Genomic DNA, 27,958 nt, shown 5'->3' with positions numbered 1-27,958 from the left:
CAAGACAAGAGCCTCCTACAGATCTCAGAGACATCAGCTGAAGCCTGGATGAGAACACTGAAGGGGGAGAGCCATTCACCCCGATGCTCAGGGGCTTGAAGGTGAGTTTATATAAAGGGAAGGTCCGAGCAGCTGAAAAGAGATATTTACTTACCTGGGGCTTGCTCCAGCCCCTAGCAGCCGCTATGTCCCTCGCTGCAGCTCCGCTCTCAGCCGCTGGCTCCCGGTCCCCTCTGCTGCAGAGGACAACCTCGCCAGGTTGTCCTCTACTGTGCCTCTATCAATCACTTGCACGTGGTGTGGAGTGTACTGCGCAGGACTACTGAAAACCTGAGATCTTAATATGGGTGTATTTATACTTTCCTGGGGCTTCCTCCAGCTCCATGAGGTGCCTGGGCTCCCTTGCCTTCTTCTTTGGCCGCTCCGTTGTCTGAAAACCATAGTACAGAATGTGCTGCGTCGAATCCAATCTATGCAGCAGTACTAATATAATAAATAAAGTGCCTTTGTGCATAAAATAAGCCATATAATCGCCACGTGGTAGGAGATATACATATTGTTTAAAAACCTGTGCATAACATATCTACATCAATAATATGCTCCATATATATTTTGTAAATGGTGCAATGTACTCGTCACATAGCCCAACATATATGCTGCGAGACCAGCTGATCGCACATGCTATGAGGGCTACCTATAAGTATCACCAGTGCATAGGGATGGCAATGCTTAAGGGAACCCGAGGTGAGAGGTATATGGAGGCTGATATATTTATTTCCTTATTAACCGTACCAGTTGCCTGACAGCCCTGTTGATCTTCTGGCATAAGTAGTGTGAGGCAAACGCTGGAACAAGCATATGGCTAATCCAGGAAGGGCTTGTTCACACTAGGGGCATTTTGCCCTTTTTTGAGTGCAGGCGATTTTCAAAATCGCCCACAAAACGCTCGTGCAATGAACCTTTTTTTTTTTTTTTTTTTTTTTTTATATAATAACAAGTTTTATTGAAGGTTTTTTTTCATAATACAGCAATCAGTGCTAACCGCACTTTATAACATATAACTTTATGCATCATAGTACATCTACAAACATGCAATGACACAGCATGTATCCATCTACTAGGATCATCTGTTTTTTTTTTTTTTTTTTTTTTTTTTAGGCGGCTTGGAATGAGTCTCCTGAATTTAAATTGGGAGTGTCTCTGTGGTAATGCATGGTGGTGTCGCTGTGCTTACCTCACCTGATCTGTACCAGCGTACAGGGGGAGGCAGCTATAGGAGGTTCTGAGACTGGTTAACCTCCTTGGCGGTTAATTTTTTCTGCAAAAATTGCAGAATTCCAATTTTTTTTTTTTTTTTTTTTTTTTTTTTAAAGTTTCATGTAAAGCTACCAGAGTGGTAGCTACATGAAACACCACTAGAGGGCGCATGTGGCCCTCTAGTCCGATCGCCGCCGGCAACAATAGCAAACAGGGGAACGCGTATACAACGCGTTCCCCTGTTTGGCTTCTCCTGTCGCCATGGCGACGATCGGGATGACGTCATGGACGTCAGCCGACGTCCTGACGTCAGGGACACACGATCCAGCCCATAGCGCTGCCCGGAACTCATTGATCCGGGCAGCGCAGGGCTCTGGCGGGGGCCCTCTTCAGCCGCTGCGTGCGGCCGATCGCCGCAGAGCGGCGGCGATCAAGCTGTGCGCGCGGCTAGCAAAGTGCTGGCTGCGCGCACAGCAATTTACAAAATGAAAATCGCCCCACCAGGGGCTGAGATCTCCCCCTGCGCGGCATAGCCCGAGCTCAGCTCGGGCTTACTGCCAGGGAGGTTAACTACTCTGAACTTCTATTATCTTAGCTTGGTATTTTGCCTATTGCACTTTGCATTTGTTAACCTTGCTGAGTGGGTCTGGCTCATTGGTCAGGGATTGTGGAATTGAGAGTTTGTATCCTACTAACCTGGCCACCTAAAACCAGCTAACTTAAAACACATTAACACGCAGACAGAACAAGAACATGGAAATAACTTGACACTGCTATTGTTTGTCAGGTTGTTGTTCCCTAGATTTTACTATTCAGTCTATGATTTATACTGTTTAAGGTTATATAGGGGGTTGTTTAGGGTTGATATCCCGCCCACTAGTTTTGGTTTTAATTGGGAATGTGGATTGGGGCCTCCTTGGGGCCTGCTAGGGAAGGCTTAGCTCTTTATCCTATTCCCTCTGGCCAGGGGGGGAGGGAGTATGCAGCAGACACTGAGGTAAGGGATCTGGACCTAATCCTGTATTCTAGTAAGATGTTTTGTTCGCAGAGACATTTCAGTTGAGCTAAGGTTGGACTGTCTTCGGATTTCCAATTTTGGAGGATAAGGGACCTAGCCGCTGCAAGGATATGGAAGGTGATTGGTCTGTGTGCCAGGTCTATCTCCTCCATTCCTATATTGAGCAGAGCTAAGGTCGGAGATATATCGTTGGATGAATGTGTAAGTGCTTGTATTAATGACTGGAATTTTGACCAGAAGATCTTTATTATGGGGCATTCCCACAGAATGTGGGTTAGGGTGCCTACTTGGCCACAATTTCGCCAGCATAGATGCGAGGTGGTGGGGTCAAAGGCAGCTAATTTCCTTGGCGTAATATACCACTTCAGGAAGACTTTCTGTAGAAGCTCCCAATGGGAAATACATTTGGAGAGTTTAGAGGCTAAGTTAAATGCCGTTCGGATCTGGCGGGTGGAGATGTTAGTGCTTAGCTCTAGCTCCCACGATTTTATGTATTTGTTTAGGGCATTATTATTATTTTCCCCCATAATAAGTTGGTACCATTTTGACATACCGCCTTTATTAGTGGCTGTATTATTTAATAGCGATAGAGTCTTAGGTGGTAGTCTAGGGAATTTAGGTTTGTTAGTGGAGGTCCAATGTTTTAGTCTTAAGTACGTAAATATTTGATTATTGGGTAGGTTGTATTGCTTTTGTATGTCTGCGAATTCTTTCAAGTGATCTCCATCCCAAATGTCATTTAACGTATGGATTCCTCTGCTTTCCCATTGGGAGAAAGAGATGTCTTTTATTAACCACCCTGGCGTTCTGATTAAATCGCCAGGGTGGCTGCGGGAGGGTTTTTTTTAAATAAAAAAAAAACTATTTCATGCAGCCAACTGAAAGTTGGCTGCATGAAAGCCCACTAGAGGGCGCTCCGGAGGCGATCTTCCGATCGCCTCCGGCGCCCAGAATAAACAAGGAAGGCCGCAATGAGCGGCCTTCCTTGTTTTGCTTATATCGTCGCCATAGCGACGAGCGGAGTGACGTCATCGACGTCAGCCGACGTCGTGACGTCAGCCGCCTCCGATCCAGCCCTTAGCGCTGGCCGGAACTTTTTGTTCCGGCTACGCTGGGCTCAGGCGGCTGGGGGGACCCTCTTTCGCCGCTGCTCGCGGCGAATCGCCGCAGAGCGGCGGCGATCAGGCAGCACACGCGGCTGGCAAAGTGCCGGCTGCGTGTGCTGCTTTTTATTTCATTAAAATCGGCCCAGCAGGGCCTGAGCGGCAGCCGCTGGCGGTGTTGGACGAGCTGAGCTCGTCCAGACCGCTCAGCTGGTTAAAGGAGATACTAGGTCAATGCCAACTAGAAGGTTTGGGCTCCCAGGGTCATCAGAAGGTGGTGGCATGCACCTTTGCCATTCTTTAAGAGTCATTTTTATTGTTTCTGTGTTAAGTTTGGGTGTGGGTAGACCCATTATATGATAAGATAGTAATGCTCTGAGGGGTTGGCCCGCCAATTGTTGTTCTATTTGCACCCAGTGCTTATATGTCTTGGTGGACCACCATGAGCGAGCCATATCCAGGATGGTTGCTGAGTAATACATTTCTAAGTCTGGGACCCCCATTCCCCCGTTATTCTTTGTTAATGTGAGTGCAGGTAGTGCTATCCTTGACCTCTTCCCTGCCCATAAATATTTTGTCATGATTCTCCTGGCCTCTAAAAAGAAGTTCTTTTTCACTACACAAGGGACTGTCCTAAAATAATAAAGTATCTTGGGGAGAGTGAACATTTTAAATGTATTAAGTCTTCCTGCCCAGGATAGTTCGTGTCTCCCTAGCGCTTCAGTTTCTTGTTTCATCTTGGCGAGAAGTGGGGTGTAATTTGCTTTATATAGTTCCTTGGGGGTATTGGGTATTTGGATGCCTAAGTAGGTAATAGACTTCTTGGCCCACGGGTAAGGGAATCTAGCTGAAATCTCTTTCTTAAGCTTGTTGGGGATATGTATTGCTAGCATGTGTGACTTGGCTTGATTTACTTTATAGTAGGAGACTTCCGCGAAGGTCTGGAGGGCATGAGTTACTGCTTCCAGGGAGTGTAAAGGGTCAGTCAGGGGCAGTATCACGTCGTCGGCAAAGAGGCCAACCTTGTGCTGTGTTGCGCCGATAGTGACTCCCTTGATCATATGATTAGATCTGAAATATTCTGCTAAGGTCTCCATTATTAGGATGAAAATTAGAGGGGATAAAGGACACCCTTGGCGGGTGCCATTACTTATTTGGAATGTTTTAGAAAGAAACCCTGCCGCATTGACCTTCGCAGAAGGGAGGGTATACAGAGCCATTATTGCATTGAGGATATCCCCTTCAAATCCAAATTTAATTAATGTCTGTTTTAAAAATCCCCAATGGACCCTGTCGAACGCCTTCTCAGCATCCAATGTTAGGAGCAGAGAAGGCGTTCGACAGGAGTCCAGGTTGTCCAGTATATCTATTATTCTTCTCGAACCATCTCCGGCCACTCTCCCCTTTGTAAACCCCACCTAGTGGGGGTTAATCAGGCCAGGTAATATGTCTAATAATCGTCTTGATAGTAATTTGGCATATAATTTAATATCCGCATTCAATAGGGATATGGGCCTGAAACCAGCAGGATTTGAAGTGTCCTTTCCTTCTTTTGGTAGTACACTAATTGTAGCGTGTAGGAATTCCCTCGGGATGGTACCTGAGGATTTAAAATTGTTGAAAACCTGGGTCAAGTAGGGTATGATGATCTGGTGAAAGCGATTGTAAAATTCATTGGTGTAACCGTCTGGACCCGGAGCTTTCCCCCGGGGGGAGGATTTGATTATTTTTAGGAGTTCTTGATATTGGATATCTTCGTTCAGGGCCTTTAATTGAGAGGGTGACAATGAGGGGAGTTTAAGGGGGCTTAGAAATTTTTCTATGTTTATTTGGGTGGGTTGGGGTGTTGTGGAATCAGTGTGTAAATTGTGCAATATGGAGAGACAAAGACCTATAAATTGTATAGGTCCTGGTAGAAGTCGCTGAAAATATCTGCAATCTCCTTGGGGTTAGAGGTTTGGATTCCACTTTTAGGATCGGTGAGGGATTGGATTTTAGATTTGCTTTGTTTCCCTTTTATTTTTTTGGCTAGGAAAGAGCTGGCTTTATTATGCTGTGAGTAATGTGTTAGTTTGGCTTTTTGGAGATTATGATCATATTGTTGGAGGAGTAGTAATCTAAGTTTGTGGCGGAGAAAAAAGAGATCTTTCTCTTGGGATTCTGATAGGGACTTTTTGTGAGTTTGCTCTAACAGGGTAATCTTTTGGAGGAGATCTGAGACTTCAGAATTGTATTTTTATAAGTAAGCCTCTAATGTATGCTTTGTAAGTGCACCATAACAGGGGGCTGCTGGTTTCAGGCCTCATATTGTGGCGGAAAAATTCCTCACTTTGTTCTCTTATGAGATTTTGGTTCTGTTCATCTAGGATGAGTGAATTATTCAGTTTCCAGGATCGTTGGTTGGGGAGGGATATATTGGTCTGCAAGCAGATATGAGTGGGAGAGTGGTCGGACCAGGTGATATTGCCTATAGTCGCCTTTTTAATTCTTTGGAGTGTAAGACCATCTGTAAGAAAAAAGTCTATTCGGGCATACGAGTTATGAACTTTGGAAAAAAAGGTAAAGTCCTTTTCAGGGCCATGAAGGATCCTCCACGGGTCGTATAGACCTTCTGCCGATAAGATCTTGTGAAGAGAGGGGGATCTCCTAAAGGGTTCTTTAGAGGAGTCTAGATCATTTAATATGCAGGCGTTGAAGTCTCCCCCGTATAGAGTTGTGCCTACCTTGACCCTGTTGGTCATTTTAATTATACGTTTCAGGAATTTTAGTTGGCCAGAGTTGGGGGCATATAGGTTAACCAGAGTGTATTTTGTGCCCTCAATGGTGCAAATCAAAATACAGTATCTTCCTTGGGAGTCTTGAATTTCTTTGTGGATTTCTATGTCCCTCCTTCTGTGTACTGCTATCATTACCCCTCTCTCTTTTTTGTGTGAATGAGCTGAAAAAAGTATGTTGGTAATCCGGGTGTTGGCAAAGATGTTTATACTTCAGGGTCAGGTGTGTCCTGCGAGAAGAGAATGTCTGCGTTGGCCTGCTTCGCCTCTCTCCAGAGCAAGGAGCGTTTAAAGGGGGTGTTCAGCCCTTTAGTGTTCAAAGATGAGATATTAAGTTCCATTAATCGATATCTTGGGGATGCTGCTAGTGGGTGGGTTGATTGAACAGTCTTGGTAGATAACCTTGATTTCTGGTTGTTGAGTTGCAAGGGAAGGGGTAAGGGTCTGCGAGAGCAACAACCTTAGAACTGTCAAAACTTTTAAGCAGTGTTGTTGGGATACCAGTAGGGAGACCAGTTGCCCCAGGCTACCGGTATCCTGTGGAGGAGCTCGAAAGCCATGTGGAGAGGGAGGAAAGTACCACATGTGCCTTTCGAAAATTGAACGGCCATCGGGGTGATGGGGGACCGGAGGCATTGAGGTCTGGTAACATGCGTCTCCGTGTGCTCCTTTAAGTGTTTGCTTTCCACTCTGAGCGTACTCTACCGGCTTGGCGATGTGGTTTTGGCGTCAGTAGCTCTTGTGGGATAGATATTTTAAGCTTTCCTAGGGCCTCTTTTCCTTCTTCTAGTGAGGTAATGGTTAGCCTCTGATTGCCCCTCGTCACTAGTAGAGATGGGCGAACAGTTTGGCTGTGTTAGCCGAACTGTTCGGGCTGCCCAATCTGTCATTTATCTATGCCTCTTACTACTTCCGGGTCGCAATGACCCGGAGTAGTACGTCTGCGCTGCCCGGCGGAGCGCGTCCTAGCGACGCGCTCCCGTTGCCGGGCACTTTCTGCGCATGTGCGTGATGTCATGAGTGACGTCACGCACATGCGCAGAAAGTGCCTGGCAACGGGAGCGCGTCGCTAGGACGCGCTCCGCCGGGCAGCGCAGACGTACTACTCCGGGTCATTGCGACCCGGAAGTAGTAAGAGGCATAGATAAATGACAGATTGGGCAGCCCGAACAGTTCGGCTAACACAGCCAAACTGTTCGCCCACCTCTAGTCACTAGTAGTTTAGCTGGGAAGGCCCATTTATAGAGTATACCATGTTGACGGAGGATTTTGGTAACAGGCACCAGTGATCTGCGTTTTTGCAGAGTGTGTTGAGAGAGGTCTGTATATAAGTGGATATGACTGAAGGGTTCAGGTAGTGAGCCATTTTCTTTTACAGCCAGTAGGAGCTTCTCTTTAGTTTGGAAAAAGAGAAAGCGTGCAATCACGTCTCTTGGAACTGTTTCTGCCAGGAACTGTGGTTTTGGGAGTCTGTGGGCTCACTCAATTGTTATCTCTATGTCCGGAATGGCAGGAATAGTGGCTTTAACTAGTGTTTTCAGGTAGTTTTCTAATTCCTGCTGGGATATTTTCTCTGTAATACCTCTAAACTTTAAGTTATTCCTTCTATTTCGATCTTCGGCGTCAGCCGCTTTGCTTTTAAGCCATGTTATCTCATCTGTATGGGAGTCCGTCAGGTCCACCATCTTATTGTGTTCAGATGATAGTTCGGCTAATCTGTCCTCGTTGCTAGAAACTCTTTCCCCTAACTCGTCTGTGGCTCGCTGCAGAGATGTAGTGATGTTATTTATCTGCGCCATCATGGATTTTTGAAAGGACAGCAAAATGTCCTTGATGAAGGCCTGTGACACCTCCTGGGAAGATATGGGGAAGTGTTCTATGCCCGTGTGCTCTGATGGGTGTAAATTTAGTCCCTGGTTAGAGTCAGGGCCTACCTTGTCAGATGCTTCTTGTAGCTTGGAACGGGACTTGGCCGGGCTCCGGGTAGAAGGGGAGTCTGCCGAGGACGCGGAATCACTTTCGGATCCAGTTTGTTGCGGATCTTGTGGATGCGGAGAGGAAGTATTGTTTGCGGATTCTGCGTGTGTGGGCGCTGCCTCGGCGCCATCTTGTGTGGAGCAATTCTGTCTGGCGGTCCGGGCTGTAAAGAAGTCCGTGAGTTTCCGTGGCTTGGCGTCACTTTTCTTCCTTTTCTTGCTGAGCTCCAGCTCCATCGCTAATTCCTCTCTGCTGTCTGTCATTTTAGAGCCGGTAACGCTGCTTTGGTTGTCGCTTTAGGGAGATCACGGAGAGAGCAGCCTCTTCACACGTCCATTCACCACGCCGGCTGGCCACGCCCCCCGTGCAATGAACCTTTTATAAGGTTTATATCAGCGCGTTGCGCCCGCCTTGCGGTCGGCAAAGCGGTGCGTGTACCATTTCTGGGGCGATTCCGCCTCAATGGAAGGTATAGGAAGAGTGCTAAACCCTCACAAAATCGCTTTGTGGGGCGACTGTGTTCACGTATTTAATAATAAATACATAGTATGTAATTATTTTCCGGGTCAAAAAGTTCACTTCCTGACTTGCGTCAGGGAGTGAATGAAAAACCCGCTCGGGAAAAGCACTTAAAGTGATTTAAACAAAAATGCAGCGTGCAGTGGAGCGCCGGGAGGTGTGTGAAGGGGGGGGGGGGGGGAGAAACCACACAAAACGCTTGTGTTTTCGTTTTTAAGTGTGAAAGAGGCCTAAAAGCTGCGTACTTGTTCAGAGTCTATGGCTAAAAGTATTAGAGACACAGGATCAGGAGGACTGCCAAGCAACTGGTATGGTTTGTAAGGACATGTATATGGCTGACCCCATATCCCTCACCTCTTCCCTTTAGGAGAACTCATGGAGAAACATGATCAGTTTAATCAGCTTATAGAATTGTTAGATCACATGCTTCTTCTCGTAAGCATTGCCACCCTGCCAGTGCACTGTTAAGTAAAATGCATAACCATTGAATACAAATTACACCAGGATCCGTTACCCAAGTATAGTGTGACATATAGTGTAAAATACGCCCATTAGGTGCAACCAAACATATCCTATCAAAAGTGAACTGTATATAATTACCTGTAATATCATTGTGAAATATAATCACCGCTGAGTGCGTACTCTGCAATGGAAAAAGATGCCAAAGATTTGCAAAGGCGGAGGGTGGACTTATAGCCCTGAGTGTCCAATAGGTTCGCCCAGCATGGCCGGCTGCTGCAATCCGCTGCCACCCGCCTTGTGTCCTGATAGGCTGATGGCCCAGCACTAGGGATAAAGCAGTGATTCCTTTCCCTGACGTCTACATCCACCCGGCAATCTCCAAACTCTATGGGCTTGTTCACACTGAGTGTCTAACATATTTTTTTTTTTTTAGAGACTCTGAAGCCATTTTAAAAACCAGTTTTTACCTCTTATTTAGCTTAAGGATAAAAGTCGGTGCTAAAACGCCTCATTCCCACAGCAGAACGAGGGTTTTATAACCCCCAAATCCTAGGGCCAAAATCCACAACTTTCAAAGTCGTGGATTTTGCTGCCCAGGGAGGCAGAGCTTAGCTCTGTAGCTCTGCCTCCATTCGCGGCAATCCACCGTTCTGCTAAATGAGTGTTAGCCCGTAGCTGGAATACCCCCTACCTCCCTGTGTAGGATGTCTTCCACTTACTCTCTGATATCATGATGGTGGCTCACATTAAGGCCAAAATAATGGACAACATGCAGATATTCCATGATTAGTGGACATCATTGCATGGCTAGAGAGTGGAGGTCTCTCATGTTTCCTACATATATTTTAAACACTGTGGTCTTATTTTTTATATTTTGACTTTATCTGGTGAACTGCTGAGCATGTTTTGTTACCAAGTTCTGCGGTTTCTCACCCAGTTTTCGTATTTTCTTGTACGTCCTGTTAAAAGAGACTCAAGCGAACAAAAATTACTATTTTTACCTTGTAGTTCGCTTCAGAAGTCTCAGTAGACGTAAACTGCTGCATCCCTGCGGCAAATCGAGGGGGTTTATACTCCCCAAATCCAGGGACAAACATCCACCACTTTCTTGGCCGTGGATTTTGATGCCTGGGGAGGCAGAGCTTTGAGTTGCAGCTCTGCCTCTACTGATGTCAATTGCCGTGCGGATCTCCACTTCTCACCGCATCTCTCTGTGAAGGAAGACAGAGGGGCGGGGAGAGGCGGGGATCCGCGGCGATAGAACTCAGTAGAGGCAGAGCTACAGCAGAAAGCTCTGCCTCTTTCAAGAAGCGCTGCCCAGATTGTCCCCCGGGGATTTGTCGTTTTGTTGCGGGGATGCAGCGGTTTACCTCTACTCAGACTCATGAAGCGAACTATGAGGTAAAAATAGCAAATTTTGTTCGCTTCAGTCTCTCTTTGTTTAACTGTTTAGTATTTCTTACTTCCCCTGCGGACATGTCATTGGCGTTTTGGCCTACAATCCTGAACTCTTTCAATAATATATTTGAAACTAAACTCTAACAAGCAGGCAACCAGGAAGTACAGACAAAAACATGACCATGTGTGTCATGTATAAGTTAAGCCCAATCTACACAATACGATTCTTTGTGCGATTCGATTACAATTCTATTTATGATCCGATTAAATCCGACTTGTCTGATCGGGATTCGATTCAGTTCGATTTGCCATTCTTTTGCAATATTGAATCGAATCCCGATCGGACATGCTGAATTTAATCGGATCGTAAATAGAATCGTAATCGAATCGTGCAAAGAATCATATCGTGTAGATTGGGCTTAAGTGTTGGTAAAGTAACAAAATAACCGCACCACCCAGCAAACAAATAATTCAATTACTGTATTACAAATAACATGTTGGTAGCTGTCAAGGGTATTATAGTACCATTTAGTAGGAAAACTGAGAATTACTAAATCAGTATAATACGTTATAGTAAACTCTGAGGGACCAGGAAAAGTGGTTTACTATATGAGAAATTGTCCTAGAAACGGCCCAGCATGCCCTGGTACATTCTCTGCTGCAAATCAGCAACTCTGTCCTCCCATTGGAGGTGCAGTGCAAGCACTTGCACATTTGGTGGACTACAAGGTTAAGTATACCTTAGGGCTGCATAGCCAGGCTGGACAATTCGCTAGTACAGTATCCAGGGCTCCTAAAAATCGCAGCCATTACTGAGTAGAGGCAGCCACTTGCTTCCTGTGAGTCACTCCTATACCTCTGTGGGCAGAACTTACAACACGTGTCCTGCAGAACTTTCTGCTCACACTTGGTACAGTCATAAAGCCTCACTTCAAAATGCAGCCAATCATGATAAGCCACGGTAATTTAGTTTTGCAGCGAGTAGGCCTGCTCTGATCTGCACTACAAGTGAAAGTAGCATGTTCTGCGCTCCATACGCTACCAGGAGCATCATCGCTAAAAAAGTAAGGGATACCCCGGAGTGCATACAATCCGGTGGGAGGACTGTGGCGATACTTTTTATCAGTGATTGCAAAGTGATAGTGGTAACGCTGCATCCTCTTTTGTTTACGTTCACATTATATATTCCTTATTTTCCCCAGATTGCTTATTAGTACAGTACTGTATATCCAGCCCCATTCGGCTTGTCTTACAAATGTTATCAGGCATCAACTCACCTGCAACCAGCCTGAAGAGAGCAGCCAACCATGGGTTCCACACTGACATATGACGCATGCGCTGCCCGCTGTTTGCTACTGTATATCCAGAGTCCGCGTCATGTAGGGGCAAAAAAATAGTATACTTGAGCAAAGCACTATATGGCCCATAAATTAGCACTCCACATATATATGCAAATATAACATATTTTATTCCAATAATCAATAGTCACTACAATCATTAAAATCAATTGAAAAGCAAGAAATCCTCTCCACAATTGGCCGCACAGTCATCAATTATTTCCCAATAGAATCAAGTAATCAATGGCGTATTAATATCACCTAGTAACCTAAGGTGTTCAAATTGAACTGCCTATAGGTTATGAGACCTGGGTTCACTAGTATTGCATCAGAAAAACAGTGAGTAAACTGTGCCTATGAGTATTAACAACAACATCCATTATAATAAACATACCAATAAAGTGCATATAAGAAGCAGTGTATTTGATAAGGAATTGACAGGTGCAGTGATGAGGCGACTATGATCGCAAGAGCAATAAGTAGTGCAAAAATTAGAAGCAATACTATACCCAGACCGAGTTATGTATAGGATCGCGTGGAGAGGAGAAAAGAGCCACTGGCGGACAATTCCACTGGTTCCACGGCGGCCAAGCTGCTTTATCAAGAGATGCTGGGGGTAGCTCCAAAAATGTAATACAAAAATGTAAAAAGGATGGTGATAATAACCAACAGTATTCAAACCACCCAGTGAAAAAAAAGTGGGAGGGGAAAAGGAAATAAAAAAATTATGAGATTATTGTTATTGATAGTTCCTAAAAGAACAATATTGTTAAGAAGGGGGTAAATACCCATAATTATAAAGAGCTCGCCTGGATCTCAGTAAAATAGTGTATTACATATTGAGTCCCAACAAGCACCGGGCTCGTACAGAGCAATACCGTATAATCAGTAGTTATCGATCACCTACATCTACAGTAAAGATTAATAGCGGGCATGCCCATTTAATCCAGGTCAGCAGCTCGTTTCCACATTGACTTCACCTCAATCTGATGTAAGCTCCTATATTATCCCCCCTAAAATTGAGATGGAGCGTTTCTAGTACTCCAAATTTGATCACTTTTTCCCACCCGCATGGGCCTCAGATGTTTAGCTATGGCTGATTTTTTTTTCCCCTTTCCTATCCTGTATCATAAAGGTGTCCTTACATTTTTTTTTTTTTTTTTTTTTTTTTTTTTACATAAAATGCATTGTACTCACAGATGCCAATGTATACCACTGCTATGGACTTACAGATGTAAAAGCACACCTGAAGCACAAATAAACTTGATAATGAATTGTATGTGTAGTACAGCTAAGAAATAGAACATTAGTAGCAAATAAGAGTCTCATTGTTTTCCAGTACAGGAGAGTTTAGAGACTTCAGTTATCTATTCAAAAGCGCTTCTCTGATCTCTTCGACCCAACTTGGGTCGAAGGCAATCTGGTTTTCTGAAGCACTTAGGGCCCTTTTCCACCTGCAATCGCTAGCGTTCACGCTGAACGCTAGCGATTGCTGAATCGCAAAACCGGCGATTCCCCCGACGTTTGCGGCCGCGATTTTGCTATGCACTGCATAGCAAAATCGCGGCAATTATCGCTCCGCCGCGCGTTCGCGTTCCCGACAAAAGCGAATCGCGGTAGTGGAAATGACCTACCGCGATTCCTATGTTAAAAAGCAAACCGTAGCGATTGTAAAATCGCTAGCGGTTTACGGTTTTGAGATTCAGCCAGCGCAAACGCGCTGGTGGAAAAGGGCCCTTAAAGAGAATCCATACTCTAAAATTCTTACAATAAAAAGCTTACCATTCTATTTATTATGTTCTCCTGGGCCCCTCTGTGCTGTTTCTGCCTCTCCCTGCTGCAATCCTGGCTTGTAATTGCCATTTTTTTACCAGTGTTTACAAACAAAAGACATAGCAAGTGATAGGCTGAGAGTAGCTCAGTGTGTGAGTCATACAGAGTGTGCAGGGGGCCTGGAGAGGGTGTGTATAGCTTCTATCCAATCACAAGCAGCACAGCACATTCCAGCTTGACTGCCTCCACCCGACAGAGGAGAGAAGATTAGATCATGTAACAGAGATAATACAGCCACTGTGCAATTAGGGAAGGCTGCAGTTAGACAGCACATTAGAACAGGCATAGGAACTTATAGGATAGAAGAAATAAGAATGAAAATGTTGTTACAGAGTCTCTTTAAGCAGCCAATAAATGGTGAGTGACAAATGTTTTACTGCAGGAAAGTTCAAAGGGTCATTAGCTCTGCTCGGTTTTATACTTTAAAATACAGTGTGGTTTATAAACTGCAAATATGACAGAGGGATGCAATGTTATATAAAAAAAAGTTATATAACTGAAAATAAAAAAGGAGACCTTTTCTATGCTATTAATGTTCTATTCATAACGACAGATAGGAGAACAGTTGGCACTACAGCGAAAGGATAGCCAGCATCTAAGGGGGTTCCGCAAGTTGCACACACCTCTTTCACAAAGATACAACTTGCGTGCTCTGAGCCAGAAGTAGTACTTGTGCGAGCAAAGAAAGAGAAATGATCGGCACTGCAATAGTGTTTAATCTTCAATAGTGAGGAACAATCCAAATACAATAAGTACATGACATTCATGCAGGATGGCTGCACATACCGGTGCTCAGAGGTGGTAGGCGCAGCACCCACCGCCACCTTCACACCTCTGAGCACCGGTATGTGCAGCCATATTGCATGAATGACATGTACTTATTGCAGTTGGATTGTTCCTCACTATTGAAGATTAAACATTGCTGTGCCAATCATTTCTTTCTTTGCTCGCATAATGTTCTATTCATTATCCGTACCATGCTTCAGGTTTGCTTTACATTAATGGTGAGGCTTCTAGCTTCTATTCTGATAGTACAGCCCTTGAGAGTATAATGACAGTAAGGACACCCAGCCCATCCAGTATTGATCAAGATGGTGCTGTGATCGGATGTCTCAGCCACAGGGCTCCAGCCTACTCGTCAGTTCCCCCCCCCCCCCCTTTCTCTCTCAGGGGATGGACGTGGGAGGGGGGCATGGAGGTACCGGCAGCAGTGCTTGGTGCTCCTGCCTGCTCTGTGACTCGGTGGATGAATCGGGCGGCTGTCGTCAGGACGGTGGGCAGGCACGCTGGGTCCCAGTCCTTCAGTCTTGCGACCAGTGCAGCTCAGCACTGAGCACGTGGAGGATCAAGGTCCCATGACCAGCACAGCCAGTAAGAGAGCACATGGAGCTGGGAAGGATTCAGGATGACGCCGGATTGTGCTCACGCGGGGTCTCGCCAGCAGCACCATGACCAGCACAGCCCCCCAGTACATGAATGCAGAGCCAGAGCAGGATGGGCTGTCGTCCTCCCCCGACAGGCAGTCTTCTTCCGGACCTTCGCGGACCTCAGGGTGCAGTGGATCCTGTGTAGGAAGATGCCTACACCCACCACTCAGATGGGTCCTCCTTGGACTCCCTAATTGACCGCTCTGTGTCTTGGGCCTGGCTTGTGTGGCACTGCCCCAGTCCCCTACACACGCAAGATAGGTCTGTGCTCCTGCCGCAAACGCAGCTGCTCACACTACCCGCAGGTGAGTGGTAAAACTGCAGAGAGGCCCCAGCCTGTCCATCCAGCTACAGGCATAGCGGCAGTCAAATCTTTTGGTCCTTTCCACCGGAAATGCCAGGTCCATCACTGAGTAGGGGTACCCTACACCATCAACAGACTCGCTCCTGGCCAAAATGGACTCTGCTGTCCTCTCAGCATCTGCTAGATCACCGCTGTACTGACCCCGTAACCCCCCCCCCCCCCCCCCCGCCCATACCACGTGGACATATTTTGTAGTGCTATTTCACTGTGCAGCATTGAGTGCCCTAATGGCACCGCTCAATCAGCACTCAATCTTCCCCCCTCTGTTTCACCCCATCTATCTTTCTTGCTACTTTAACTGCTGTCCATTACTTTTACTATTTGTAACTATCATATACAGTAATTATCTATGCTGTATCATCTGTATTGTACCATCACCGACCCTGTATGTGCCGTAACCAATTTGTGGTTTAACTCTCATTGCGCTTGGCAAAATAAAATCTGATTCTTATTCCTTTGTTTTACATGCATCCCCTCTTAGTGATCCTTGGTAGTGACTTGTCATAATGTGATCTCCATTGGTTTTTGGCCTCCTGTATACAACACAGGGTTTTTCTTAAAGAACAAGCGACACCCATGCTAACCTAGAAATAAAAAACACATATATAAGTAGATAAATACTACTTCTACTTACATAACAGATGTATTGTGCTATCCACGTAATGATTCCTGTGAATTTTACAAAGGAAAATCAGAAAATCCTATTCTAGGCAGTGGCCATCTTGCCAAGCTAATGCTGACATCATATCCTCCCTGACTCTTGTTTTCCCCCTCCCTTCTCTTGCTCATTGTGTATTCATTAGCTGCCCTCCTCCCAGAGTCTTCAGACATTCCCACTGAGGTGTATACTAACAACTGCACTCCTTTTTTTTTATTTACACATCCAATCACTGAGTCACCTCAGCCTTGCTTGTAAACACAAGTAATCTGAGGGTGTTTCTGATAAGCAGCTAGATAGGGAAATAAATGGAAGAGGAGGAATATATTATAGATAAAAAGAACTCCCAGCATTCAACTCTTTGGCACTGTTTGGTACTAGGGCCAGTGCTCCTAAAGTATGTGATAACTACAAACCATAACAGCAGAAAAAGTTTTGCAAGTTTTGAATGCAGGATTAGCATCTTTATCACTTAATACACTCAGACCAGTTGCTGTTGAAATTTGATTTTTATGGTGACAATACCGCTTTAAGTAATTTGTTTTGCTTAAAGAGACACTTAAGCCAGAAAAAAAAAAAGTTTTACTCACCTGGGGTTTCTACCAGCCCCCCTGTACAAAAATACGCGTTGCCGCATTACGCACGCATAGATATGCGGCAACGCGTATTTTTGTACGCGTTGCGGCCCGCAATAGCGCTAATTACAGTCGGGAATGTGGAAAAAGCTACGCATGGCCAGTCCCGACGGGCCTGTCTGCAAAAACGAAACTAGCTGGCAGCGGGGGACCAGAGAATTAGTGAGTGACTACGAGGGCACAGGACTGCAGCAGGGGGCTGGTAGAAGCCCCAGGTGAGTAAAACTTTTTTTTTCTGGCTTAAGGTTCACTTTAACCACTTTGTCCTCCTTGACGTATAAAAACGTCAAGGACAGGCGCGCTCCCGCGGCCGATCGCGCACGCGCACTCCCGGCCGCAGATTCCATAGCCCAGGAAACAATGTATCGGGCTATGGTGCCCGATCACTGATTCCTCTCCCCCGCTGAAAAAGCGACAGCTTCTCTCGGAAGCTACGCTTTTTCTGAGACTATGTCCCTCTAAGCGTACATTGTACGCTTAGAGTGACGTCATGTAAACAAACTAGAGGTTGCCATCTTGTGGCCAAAGAGTAAAACTACATCTAAAAGTTAAAAAAAAATTACAGTACTCACTTTTCCCTAAATAAAACACTATTTACTCCCCCCCCCCCCTCCCAAAAATACCCACATAAAATGTTTAAAAATAAAAAACAAAAACATTACAATTTAAAAAAAAAAAACACAAATATTTACCTAAGGGTTTAAACTATTTAAATATCCATGTAAAGATGAAATATTTCTATATATTTTTTTTTTATAAGCTTGTAAATAGTGATGGATGCAAAACGGGAAAAATGCTCTTTTATTTCCAAATAAAATATTGTCGCCATACATTGTGATAGGGACATAATTTAAACGGTGAAATAACCGTGACAAATGGGCAATTACAATACATGGGTTTTAATTATGGAGGCATGTATTATTTTAAAACTATAATGGCCGAAAACTGAGAAATAAAGAATTGTTTCCGTTTTTTTCTTATTCTTACTGTCAAAATGCATTTACAGTAAGGTAGCTCTTAGCAAAATGTACCCCCCAAAGAAAGCCTAATTGGTGGCGGAAAAAACAAGATATAGATTAGTTCATTGTGATAAGTAGTGATAAAGTTATAGGCAAATGAATGGGAGGTGAACATTGCTCGGATGCATAAAGTGAAAACGAGTGAGAGCTTAAGTGGTTAAGGACAGGCTAAAACTGGTGAATGGCCTATCTACTGTATGTTCTTCACAATAGGTAGTGAATAGGGAAATTGCACAATCTACATCATTGGATTTTTCCCCCCCCCCATAGATGAGATGTTTTCTATCTAGTGTAAGGATCCTATTGTTTGCTCATTTAAAGTAAACCAGAGACCTGGAAAAGTAAAGATTTGATACTTACCCGGGACTTCCTCCCACCCCATAAACACGTCTGAGTCCCACGCCGTCCTCCTGCGGTCTACCGTTCAGCCGCAGTGAGCTCCATTATCATGCTCAGTCGCAGCCTTCTGCGCATGTGCGTAAGGTCTGCGCATGCGCAGTAGACCTAAACTGGACCTGATTGAGCCAGTTACCGGGGCTAGATGGCAGACCGTGAGAGTACGACGTGGGACTCAGACGTGTTTATGGGTGCAGGAGGAAGACCCAAGTAAGTATCAAATCTTTACTTTTCCAGGTTTCTAGTACACTATAAGGCTTTCCCTGGTGTAACACCCCCCCCCCCCCTTTTTTTTTTTTTTTTTTTTTTTTTTTTTTTTGGTAAGAACCAATTTAATTTTAAATCTTGATATACACTATTGTCCAAATTATTATAAAAACAGTGTAATTCAGCCGCCAAAAATAGCTGGCAGTTGAGTTATGTCTTACCTGAGTCCTTGGGGGCCTGGGGGGGAATAGTAATTAACGCCACCGGGACTTTTGTAGGAGCAGGGTGAGCCGATTTTTCGTCCTTGCCCTGCGCCCAAATTTTCAGGCGACTTAATTTCATGTATACCTCACGGGTGCTACGGAAGCTCTGCTGTCAGCATGACAGCAGTGTGAGCGGGTGCAGTGATGGGAGCGGTGGGGATGATAGAAATGTATGCCCTGGCAGGAATAACCGCTCCTAGTCGGTGTACATTTCAATCAGCAAGGTCCAGAAGCAGTTAAAAAGAAAATTGTTTGCCAAAACTACCTTACACTAACTACTCTTGCACCTAGCAATGGGTACAAGAGGTTTGTAATTGCAGTTCCAGCCCACTTTAACAGATTGACTTGCATGTTCACATAGTGAGGCATATTTTCATTGCCTCACTGTATATTGCACTATTATTGTATTTATAAAGCGGCAACATATTATGCAGCGCTGGACATTCAATACATACAGTGGTACGAAGGATGACAGATGTAACAAGGTTATACAACACAGGACCAAGTTGTACAAGGCAAGCGGGGTACAAAATATATATGATCATGCGATTTGGGGCTGTTAGGTAGGTCCAGTAATTCAAGTCCGAGGTGGTCATTGGTAAAGAGCACAATGATGGGGGGTACACGATCGCGTAGAATATTCAAGCAAAAAAGAACGCATACACCCCTGGTTAACAATTGTTTTGCATAAGTTGCTTCCTCACGCACCGCACTTCTCCGTGGCATAAGGATCAAACACCACGGAGTCGGCTTGCACGCTAAATCCCCTCCAGGGGCACGCCTCCAACATCCGCCTCACCCAATCACGTTGCCCGTTTCTCATCCCTTCCGCATGCATCACTATATGAGCACAGCCGGTAGGGGATTGACCATGGGCTGTGTGCACTCCACCCAAACTCACTCATGCGCTGTTGTCATTGTAACCGGACGGAGCGTCCATCTACCCGGAAGCCAGAGGCTGAACCTCTGCCAGACACAGGTAAACACAGGTAAACATAAGCCTAACACAGGTAAACATAATATGGGGTAGGGGGACGATTAGAATGCAAGAACAAACCATTCAAACAGAGCCAGTGCAATGCCATTATCAGAAAACCTATCCAAAAGAGTGAATAAAATCACATAGAATACACTAGGGAAGGGATGACCCTGCTAAAGGCTTACAATCTAACAACAATAGCCGAAGTGTGAAAGAACCCTCAAAGTTTAGCACCAGTGAATGAATCAGTGCAAGTGTTGAAAATGAGTTACAAACACTTTAACCACTTAAGCCCAACTGGACGAGATTTCTCGTCCAGTTGGGCTGCGCGCACTCCCGCGGGTCGCGCGCGCGCCTGCGGGCCCCCCGTGCGCGCCCCCGCTGCTGGCCGCTAGCCCGCCGATCAGTGAAAGGGATTATAAATCCCTTTCGCTGATCGGACCCCCCCCCCCCCCGGAGAAAAGCCGACAGCGTCTCTTCAGACGCTGCGGCTTTTCTGAGCTCTGGTCTCCTTTCTTCTGCCTGGGAGCGAGATCGATCGCTCCCAGGACTTTTTGATTCTGGCCAACTTGTGGCCAAATAGCAAATTACACCCCAAAAAAAAAGGTTTTAAGAATAAACCTATAAATATATTAAAAAAAAACCCTGTTTACCTCCCACACCAAAAAATACCTACATACAAGTTTAAATTTAAAAAAAAATAAAATTACAATAATAAAAAAAAACAAAAAACATAAATAGTTACCTAAGGGTCTGAACTTTTTAAATATTCATGTCAAAGGAGTATATCAATATGATTTAATAAATTATGGGCTTCTAAACAGTGATGGACGCAAAACGGAAAAAATGCACCTTTATTTCCAAATACAATATTGTCGCCATACATTGTGATAGGGACATAATTTTAACGGTGAAATACCCGGGGCATATGGGCAAATACAATACGTGAGTTTTAATTATGGAGGCATGTATTATTTTAAAACTATAATGGATGAAAACTGACAAATAATGAATTTTTTCCATTTTTTTCTTATTCTTCCTGTTAAAATGCATTTACAGTAAAGTGGCTCTTAGCAAAATATACCACCCACAGAAAGCCTAATTGGTGGCGGAAAAAACAAGATATAGATCAATTAATTGTGAGTAGTGATAAAGTTATTGGCAAATGAATGGGGGGTGAAAGTTGCTCGGATGTAAAAAAATTTCAACCCTTCGGGCTTAAGTGGTTAAAGGGAATTTGAAGTGAAAATAAACTTATGAGATAATGAATTGTATGTGTAGTACAACTAAGAAATAGTACATCATTAGCACAGATATGTCATATTGTTTGCAGTACAGGAAGAGTTAAAGGACAAATCCAAGGAATTAAAAAGAAAACTACTTACCCAGGGCTTCATCCAGCCCCTGGCAGCCTATGTGTCCCTTGCTGCAGCTCTGGAGTCCCCTCCATTGCAGATCGCTCCAGGCCTTGTGAGCGCGAGCAGCATCTGGCCGTGCGCAGGTGCAGAAAATGCCAACCTGCCGAGGTTGGCATCTCCAACAGAGGGGATCCCGGGACACCAGAGCTGCGACGAGGTACATATCAGCTGCCAGGGGCTGGATGAAGCCACAAGTAAGTACATCCTTTTTTCTTTAATTACCTCCGACTTTAGTTATCTATGCAAAAGCACTTCTCCTAGCTGAATACGGTCCTGTTTTCTGAAGCACTTAAACTGGACTTGAACTTTTGCACAGGACAGAAGGAAGTCCTAGAGGAATACAATCTGTATGTATTTAGAGAGTTTAGCCTGTCTAATTCCCCCTCATCTGTGACTAAGCACAAGTTATACAATTTGATCCCTCAGCTGTGTCAGCTGACTGCCATGGCAGAGAGTTAATAGGTAAACACAGGATGTTAACAATACGTCAGCTTCCATGAAAGCAGGATGCAGACAAACTGCAGATTTATTGCAGAATTTGTATCAGTAAAAAAGAAATGTTTCTTTAAAGGTTATTATGCTGTTGCTTATATTTTAGAGCAGAGAGGAAGTTATGAGGTCAGGTCCACTTTACACAGCCAAGAAATAGTGAGAGACAGCTTGATATAAGGTTTTACTGCAGGAAAGTTCAAAGGGTGATTATTTCTGCTTTGTTTTAAAGCTTAAAAGACAGAGACCCATATGCAATTATCTTTTTCTCTTGAGTTATCTCCTAGGTAATTTTCATCTTCTCTTTAAAATAACTTTTCTTCAGGTTGAAAAACAACCCAATTTTTGGCGAAAAAGTACTATTAAAATTATTTAGAGTATTTTCTTGCTTTCCGGTGGTTTTAAAATGTATTTTATGATCAGATGTGAAAATATTACCTAGGAGAAAAATCTCTTAGATTAGAGGAGGCGGGGGATCGGGGAGACTGACAGGTGGAGAGATAAACAGCCGACTGTGACATGCTGTGTGTCGACAGCTCGGCGTTTGATTTATGGGGCACAGCAGAGCGCAGGGGGAACTGAGGGGGGATCGGTATAGCAACAGGCTGGGCAGTATATGCAGACCCAGCCTCTGTATGCAGATAGCATTGTTAGAACCCACATCGGGTTCTCTTTAAAAACAAAAGATTTGATGCTTACACGGCTTCCTCCAGTCCCATAAGCATCACTTAGTTCCTCGCCGTCCTCCCGCGTGCCTCCTTTCTGCCACTATCAGCCTCGGTAACTGGCGAAGTCACGTCAGACGGGTTTTCTGCACATTTCAAAGGAAAAAAATAGAAAAAAAACCACACAATTTCTCCATTTACATCCATTATAGCTTAACAATAAAGATATATAACTATAAGTTCAAGTCACAAATTTTATTTGCTAATCCATCCTGGATATTACAACATTTACATTATTTTCCTAGTACAATGTATAGTGACAATAATGTATTTGGAAATAATGGTGTCCTTTTTTTGTTCTTTGCTTTCTCATTGTACACTATAGATGATTACACGGCCTTGTTTGCAAAAATAATAGTAATATACATATTTAAGAAAGCCAAGTTCCTAAAGAAACAATATGTTTTTCTTTTATATTCTGTCACTTTGTTTTCATTTTACAAGTCTTTTATTTCGGTACAGAATATGTGAAAATGTAATTGCTTTTGATTCAGTTTGTTACTAAAAAGAATACACAAAACATGGGCCTCAACCCTAAATGTCTCTAAACTCTAATCTAATAGTTATCATGGTTAAAATGTTACCACATATGGCTCTTGTAGTTTTTCTAAAACTTTCCCAAGTTTGATCATAGTTTTGAAAATTACTTTTTTATGTTGAATTGCGTATGTCCATTTTATGTGATGTGGGTTCAAGCTTTAAATTGAACCTAAACGGAGAAGAATATGGATTTTTCCTTTTAAAGTAATACCAGTTGCCTGACTCTCCTGCTGATCCTGTGCCTCTAATACTTTTAGCCACAGCCCCTCAACAAGCATGCAGATCAGGTGCTCTGACTGAAGTCAGACTGGATTAGCTGCAAGTTTGTTTCAGGTGTGTGATTCAGCCACTACTGCAACCAAATAGATGAGCAGGACTGCCAAGTAACTGGTATTGTTTAAAATGAAACATCCATATCCCTCCCAGTTAAGGTTCCCTTTAAGACATACCAAAATGTATTCTACAACTAGTCATGGTTAAAATGGTACCACATATGCCTCATTTAGTAACAAACTGGTAGTACACTCTCCACAACTACACTAGACTGTATACATCCAGTTGTCATTGGAGGAACACTATCAATTTACACTGGGTTTTAAATTGTGATAAGAATAGTTTGGGAAGTGCTCCTAATCACTGGTGTATGCATTCAACTGCTTATCTCTTTGTTTGTATCAAATTCCTTTCACAATTTACTGATGACCAGGGTGACGGACCAGTGAATCATATGGGGGGGGGGGGGGGGAGAGAGATCCCTATCTGTTAACCCTGTGTGGGAGACAGGTCTCACTAGCCAACTGCAGCTGCTTGTGTCTCTGACTGAGCTGTCTGCACGGAGAGCAGAGGAAACGTATCTTGTTTAAGTGCAGCATAAACATTTGTAATTGTGGGAAACTTGACACCACAGTTTTTCATATAGCTCTGTAGTCTCACATGCAAAGAAGAGCATTGGCTGTGTCACTCACCTCACACAGCACACTCACCTTTGCTAATGAACTTTACCGATGTAGCTACAACTCACTCTTAACGTTATTAACCTATGTTAATAGTTTTGGATCCTTTTGATCTGAGGTTTTGGGGGGTGTGATGCAGTTGCAGCAAATCCTTCAGGTATCCAGGGCTTAGGTTGTGTAAGAATTTGAATGTTTTTGGGTAGCCAGTGTACTGATCAAAGGATTGGAGTTATGTGGCAATGGCGGGGTTGGCTTGTTAACAGAGGGTCAGCTAAACGGCAAATCAAGGCATTTGGCCTAACTTTTAGGCCAAAAGTGGAGGGAGGTGGACTTTTGCACAGGGTGACTTACCACGGTCATATGCGGTAGATTTTCTTTTTTTATTGCAGAAATTTTTTTTTTTTCAATACTCACAATTGGTATAAATATCATGAAAAAAAAAATTCCTGATGAATTTAGACTCCTACAATCACTAATCACACCTATTTTTCTAGACATAGCTCAATCCTCAATCAATAGTTTAACAAGGTAAAGGGGATATCATTTTGCATGACTGGTATAGGACCCCGGTCCTCATCTTTGCCAGGGGTCTTACACTCTTGATCAATGCTTCATGGGTTACGGAGCTATGGCGGATCAGGAACATTGCTGGTGGTCTTGCCCTATAGTAGAGCGAGTGTTGGCTAGAGTCCTGCACGCCGATATTCCACCAAACCCATGGATGACCCTTTTTGGTAAAGCAATCTAATTATTATCTAAACATAAGAACAAGCTACTTGTCCACTTCTGCAATGCTACTAAAGTTATTTTAGCTAAGGAGTGGAGGTCTCCTACTTTCCCCTTTCCCACTGGGATCTATAAAATAGGTGAATATTACTGGATGGAAAAGATCACATCCATGTTGAATAACCAAAAAGGTCATTTAGACAGTGTCTGGTTCCCCAGACTGACATCTGGATCATGGTCTTGTGCTGTCTTTTCTACTTTATCAAGTATATGTACCATTGATATCCTTGAAGGCTCTAGTTGATACTAGATGCAGCTCTCTTTTTTTTTTTTTTTTTTTTTTTTTTTTTTCTAATTCTGCAGTGTCTTTTGGCAAACTTGTTATACACTATTAGGGCTTGTTCATACTGTAGGAGTTTACTGGGTTTTTTTTTTTTACACCGGGGGGGGGGGGTGGGGGGTATTTTTAATATCGCCCACCAAACATGTGTTCAATGAATATCTTTGAGAAGGTTCATATCGGCGCAGGTCGTGCGCTGTCCGTTCAGTAAAGCGGTGCATGGACCATTTTTGAGGGGATTCCTCAAAATGGAAAGTATTGAGGTGATTTCTCAATGGAAAGTATTGAGGTGATTTCTCAATGGAAAGTATAGGAGAAATGCAAGACGCTCACAAAATCGCTTTGTGTAGTGATTGCGTTTGTGGTTTTGAGAATAAATAAATTGTATTTATTTTCCAGGTGAAAGAGTCCACTTCCTGACTTGCGTCAGGGAGTGAATTACAAAACCGCTTAGAAAACCGCTAAGCACAAAAACGAATCGCCCACCCAAGCGCCGGGAATCAGAAAAGATGCCTCAAAAACAGCCCAACGTGGACGGCCACGCGAATGGAACGCAATGTGAAGGCCATATAGGGTTGCAATGGTTTGATAACCGTCTCAAAAATCTCAAAAAAATTCTATGTGTATATGGTATTACACAATTTTTTTGGTCCCGGGCATCCCCCTTACATTAAATAATGTACCCCCCTCCGAGTATGGTAGCCAGATGTGACCCACTCCTTCAGCATACATATGATAAATAGGAAGAAATTAGGAGCGCTGCCATTTTCTCCCTGGGCACTGTTACAGTGGATGGAACTCGGGTATAGGTAGAAGTAATACATACGGCGATTGGATCCCAGCAATGTGAGTATTAACACCGCCGCTGTTTGTGCTCCCGCCGCTGCGTCCCACCCCTGCTGCTGTTGGTGCTCCCACCACTGCATCCTCCCCCCCCCCCCCCCCCCCCCCCCCCACTTCAAAATCGCGATTGTGGATGGTATGATTGCCATGCACAATCAAACCACGGCATACCGCGGCAACCCTACTCTATTATTTCATCAATAAAATTATTATTGAAAAAAATAAAAAGTGCATATGCATGCGGAAAAAAAAAAAAAGATTATGAAATTGTATAAACAAGTATAATTGTCTTAGATGCTACTGCCAGAAAAACTGCTGGTTTAAATGCTGGCATGCGCGCGGGCCTCCCCTGCTAATATCCGTACCCAGGACTTGATGGCAATCGGCGTTAGGCAATCCTGGGGGAGCCACCTTGCGACCGCCCATCGGTGTTAGGCGATCATAAGGTGGTTGAAGCCAGAGGCCCCAAACTTGACACAGACCATGACTGGGTGACTGGATTTAAAATTCAGAAAAGTGGGTGAAGCCAAAAATAGCGAAACCATTTTTTTTTTCTATTTCAATGGTAAAATTTGATTTGCTTTGTTTCTCAGTTTTAAACCGGGTTGTCCAGAGTCTATATACTCTCTATGCACAAGGAGCGAATGAACATGATATCTGAAGCATTTTCAAGCCAATATGTGGTTTCAGAGACCATCTAGTTTATTTTGATGTGTTGTCAAAGATTCTTCAGATACAGTAACCCTAAAATATATAATATCTTTAATTACAGGTGGAATTGCTGTATATGTCTTAATATACTTTACAAGTGGACCACTATCGGCACGCGATGAGTGACAGCGGAGACAAGTGTTTTTCTTGCTCTGAATGTGAGAAATCATTTAATCAAAGGGGAAAACTTTTAAGACACGTGAGAGTCCACACTGGAGAAAAGCCATTTTCTTGCTCTGAATGTGAGAAATCATTTAATCAAAGTGGAAAACTTTTAAGACACATGAGAGTCCACACTGGAGAAAAGCCATTTTCTTGCTCTGTGTGTGAAAAACGTTTTAGTCTGAAAGAAACCCTCGTGGCTCATCAGATACGTCATACTGGGGAGAGGCCTTTTTCCTGCTCAAAATGTCCGAAATATTTTTCTTCAAAATCAAGCCTCCGAGCACACCAGAAGAATCACACCGGAGTGAAGCCGTTTTCATGCTCTGAATGTGAGAAGTCTTTTTATCATAAGTCACACCTTACAGTACACCAGAGTACCCACACTGGAGTGAAGCGGTTTTCTTGCTCAGAATGTGGGGAATCTTTCGCTCGGATGTCACAACTTATAGTACACCAGAGTACACACACGGGAGTGAAGCTGTTTTCATGCTCAGAATGTAAGAAATCTTTCTATTATAAGTCACACCTCATAATACACCTGAGTACCCACACTGGCGTGAAGCAGTTTTCTTGCTCTGAATGTGGAAAATCTTTCGCTAGGAAGTCACAGCTTAAAAGACACTGGAGCACACACACTGGAGAGAAGCCATTTTCTTGCTCTGAATGTGATAAGTCTTTCAGCACTCAACAACTGTTCAATGGCCATCTCTGGACTCACACTGGAGAGAAAAAGTATAAATGTACTGAGTGTGACAAATGTTTCGTACAGAAGGGACATCTTACTCGGCATCAGAGAACTCACACAGGCGAAAGGCCATTCAGTCGTTCAGTCCGTAGCAAAAGTCACTCTCAAAAGCTACATCTGAGAAGTTATCTGAAGATAGATGAACAAGTGGAAATGGGCCTGAAATCTGTTTTTGATTAAAGCAGGAGGGACAGTCGTACTATCCCAGGAAAAAAACACACATAAGTAGATAAATACTTGTTCTACTCACATAACATATGTATTGTACTGTCCACATGTTGTTTTCAGTGAATTTATATAGTAAATAAAGAACAACCTGTTTCAGGCATTTTCCATCTTTACTACCTCTGACTGAAGCCAATGCTGATGTCATTTCCTCCCTTACTCTTTTTATCTCTTAGAAACTGTCATATCGAGCTTGCTTTATAAACATGTTAGCACAGCATAGGTGCATAGATCATATTTCAGTCTTCTTCAGTCTTCTTCTTCTGTCTTCTCAGCCTCGTTTCACACTGAACTGCCTTTAGCCAATCAGCTGGAGCAGGAATGTGGGAGGGGAGATAACACCCTTCCTTTTCCCTGGCAATGTACCAAATAGAGCCAGGTTGACTGAGATAAGATTTATTACATCAGAAACATTTATGATGATGTTGGAATGCTTGCAATGCAGGGTCAGG

At 43.8% G+C, this 27,958-nt stretch overlaps 2 protein-coding genes across 2 annotated transcripts in view; both read left to right on the top strand.

The window, feature by feature from the left end:
- The window catches only part of LOC137562125 (zinc finger protein 850-like), a 178,175-nt gene that overhangs the window by 6,044 nt on the left and 144,173 nt on the right, over window positions 1-27,958 (top strand). The window lies entirely within an intron of this gene.
- LOC137562638 (gastrula zinc finger protein XlCGF57.1-like) lies at window positions 20-27,609 on the top strand. Its single transcript, XM_068274170.1, has 2 exons — window positions 20-101; window positions 26,433-27,609. The coding sequence occupies exon 2, from the start codon at window positions 26,490-26,492 to the stop codon at window positions 27,459-27,461; it is 972 nt and encodes a 323-aa protein (XP_068130271.1). The 5' UTR covers window positions 20-101; window positions 26,433-26,489; the 3' UTR covers window positions 27,462-27,609.

Source organism: Hyperolius riggenbachi, chromosome 3, assembly GCF_040937935.1.
Source record: "Hyperolius riggenbachi isolate aHypRig1 chromosome 3, aHypRig1.pri, whole genome shotgun sequence".
NCBI lineage: Eukaryota > Metazoa > Chordata > Amphibia > Anura > Hyperoliidae > Hyperolius > Hyperolius riggenbachi.
This window is presented reverse-complemented; position numbering and strand designations above follow the sequence as displayed.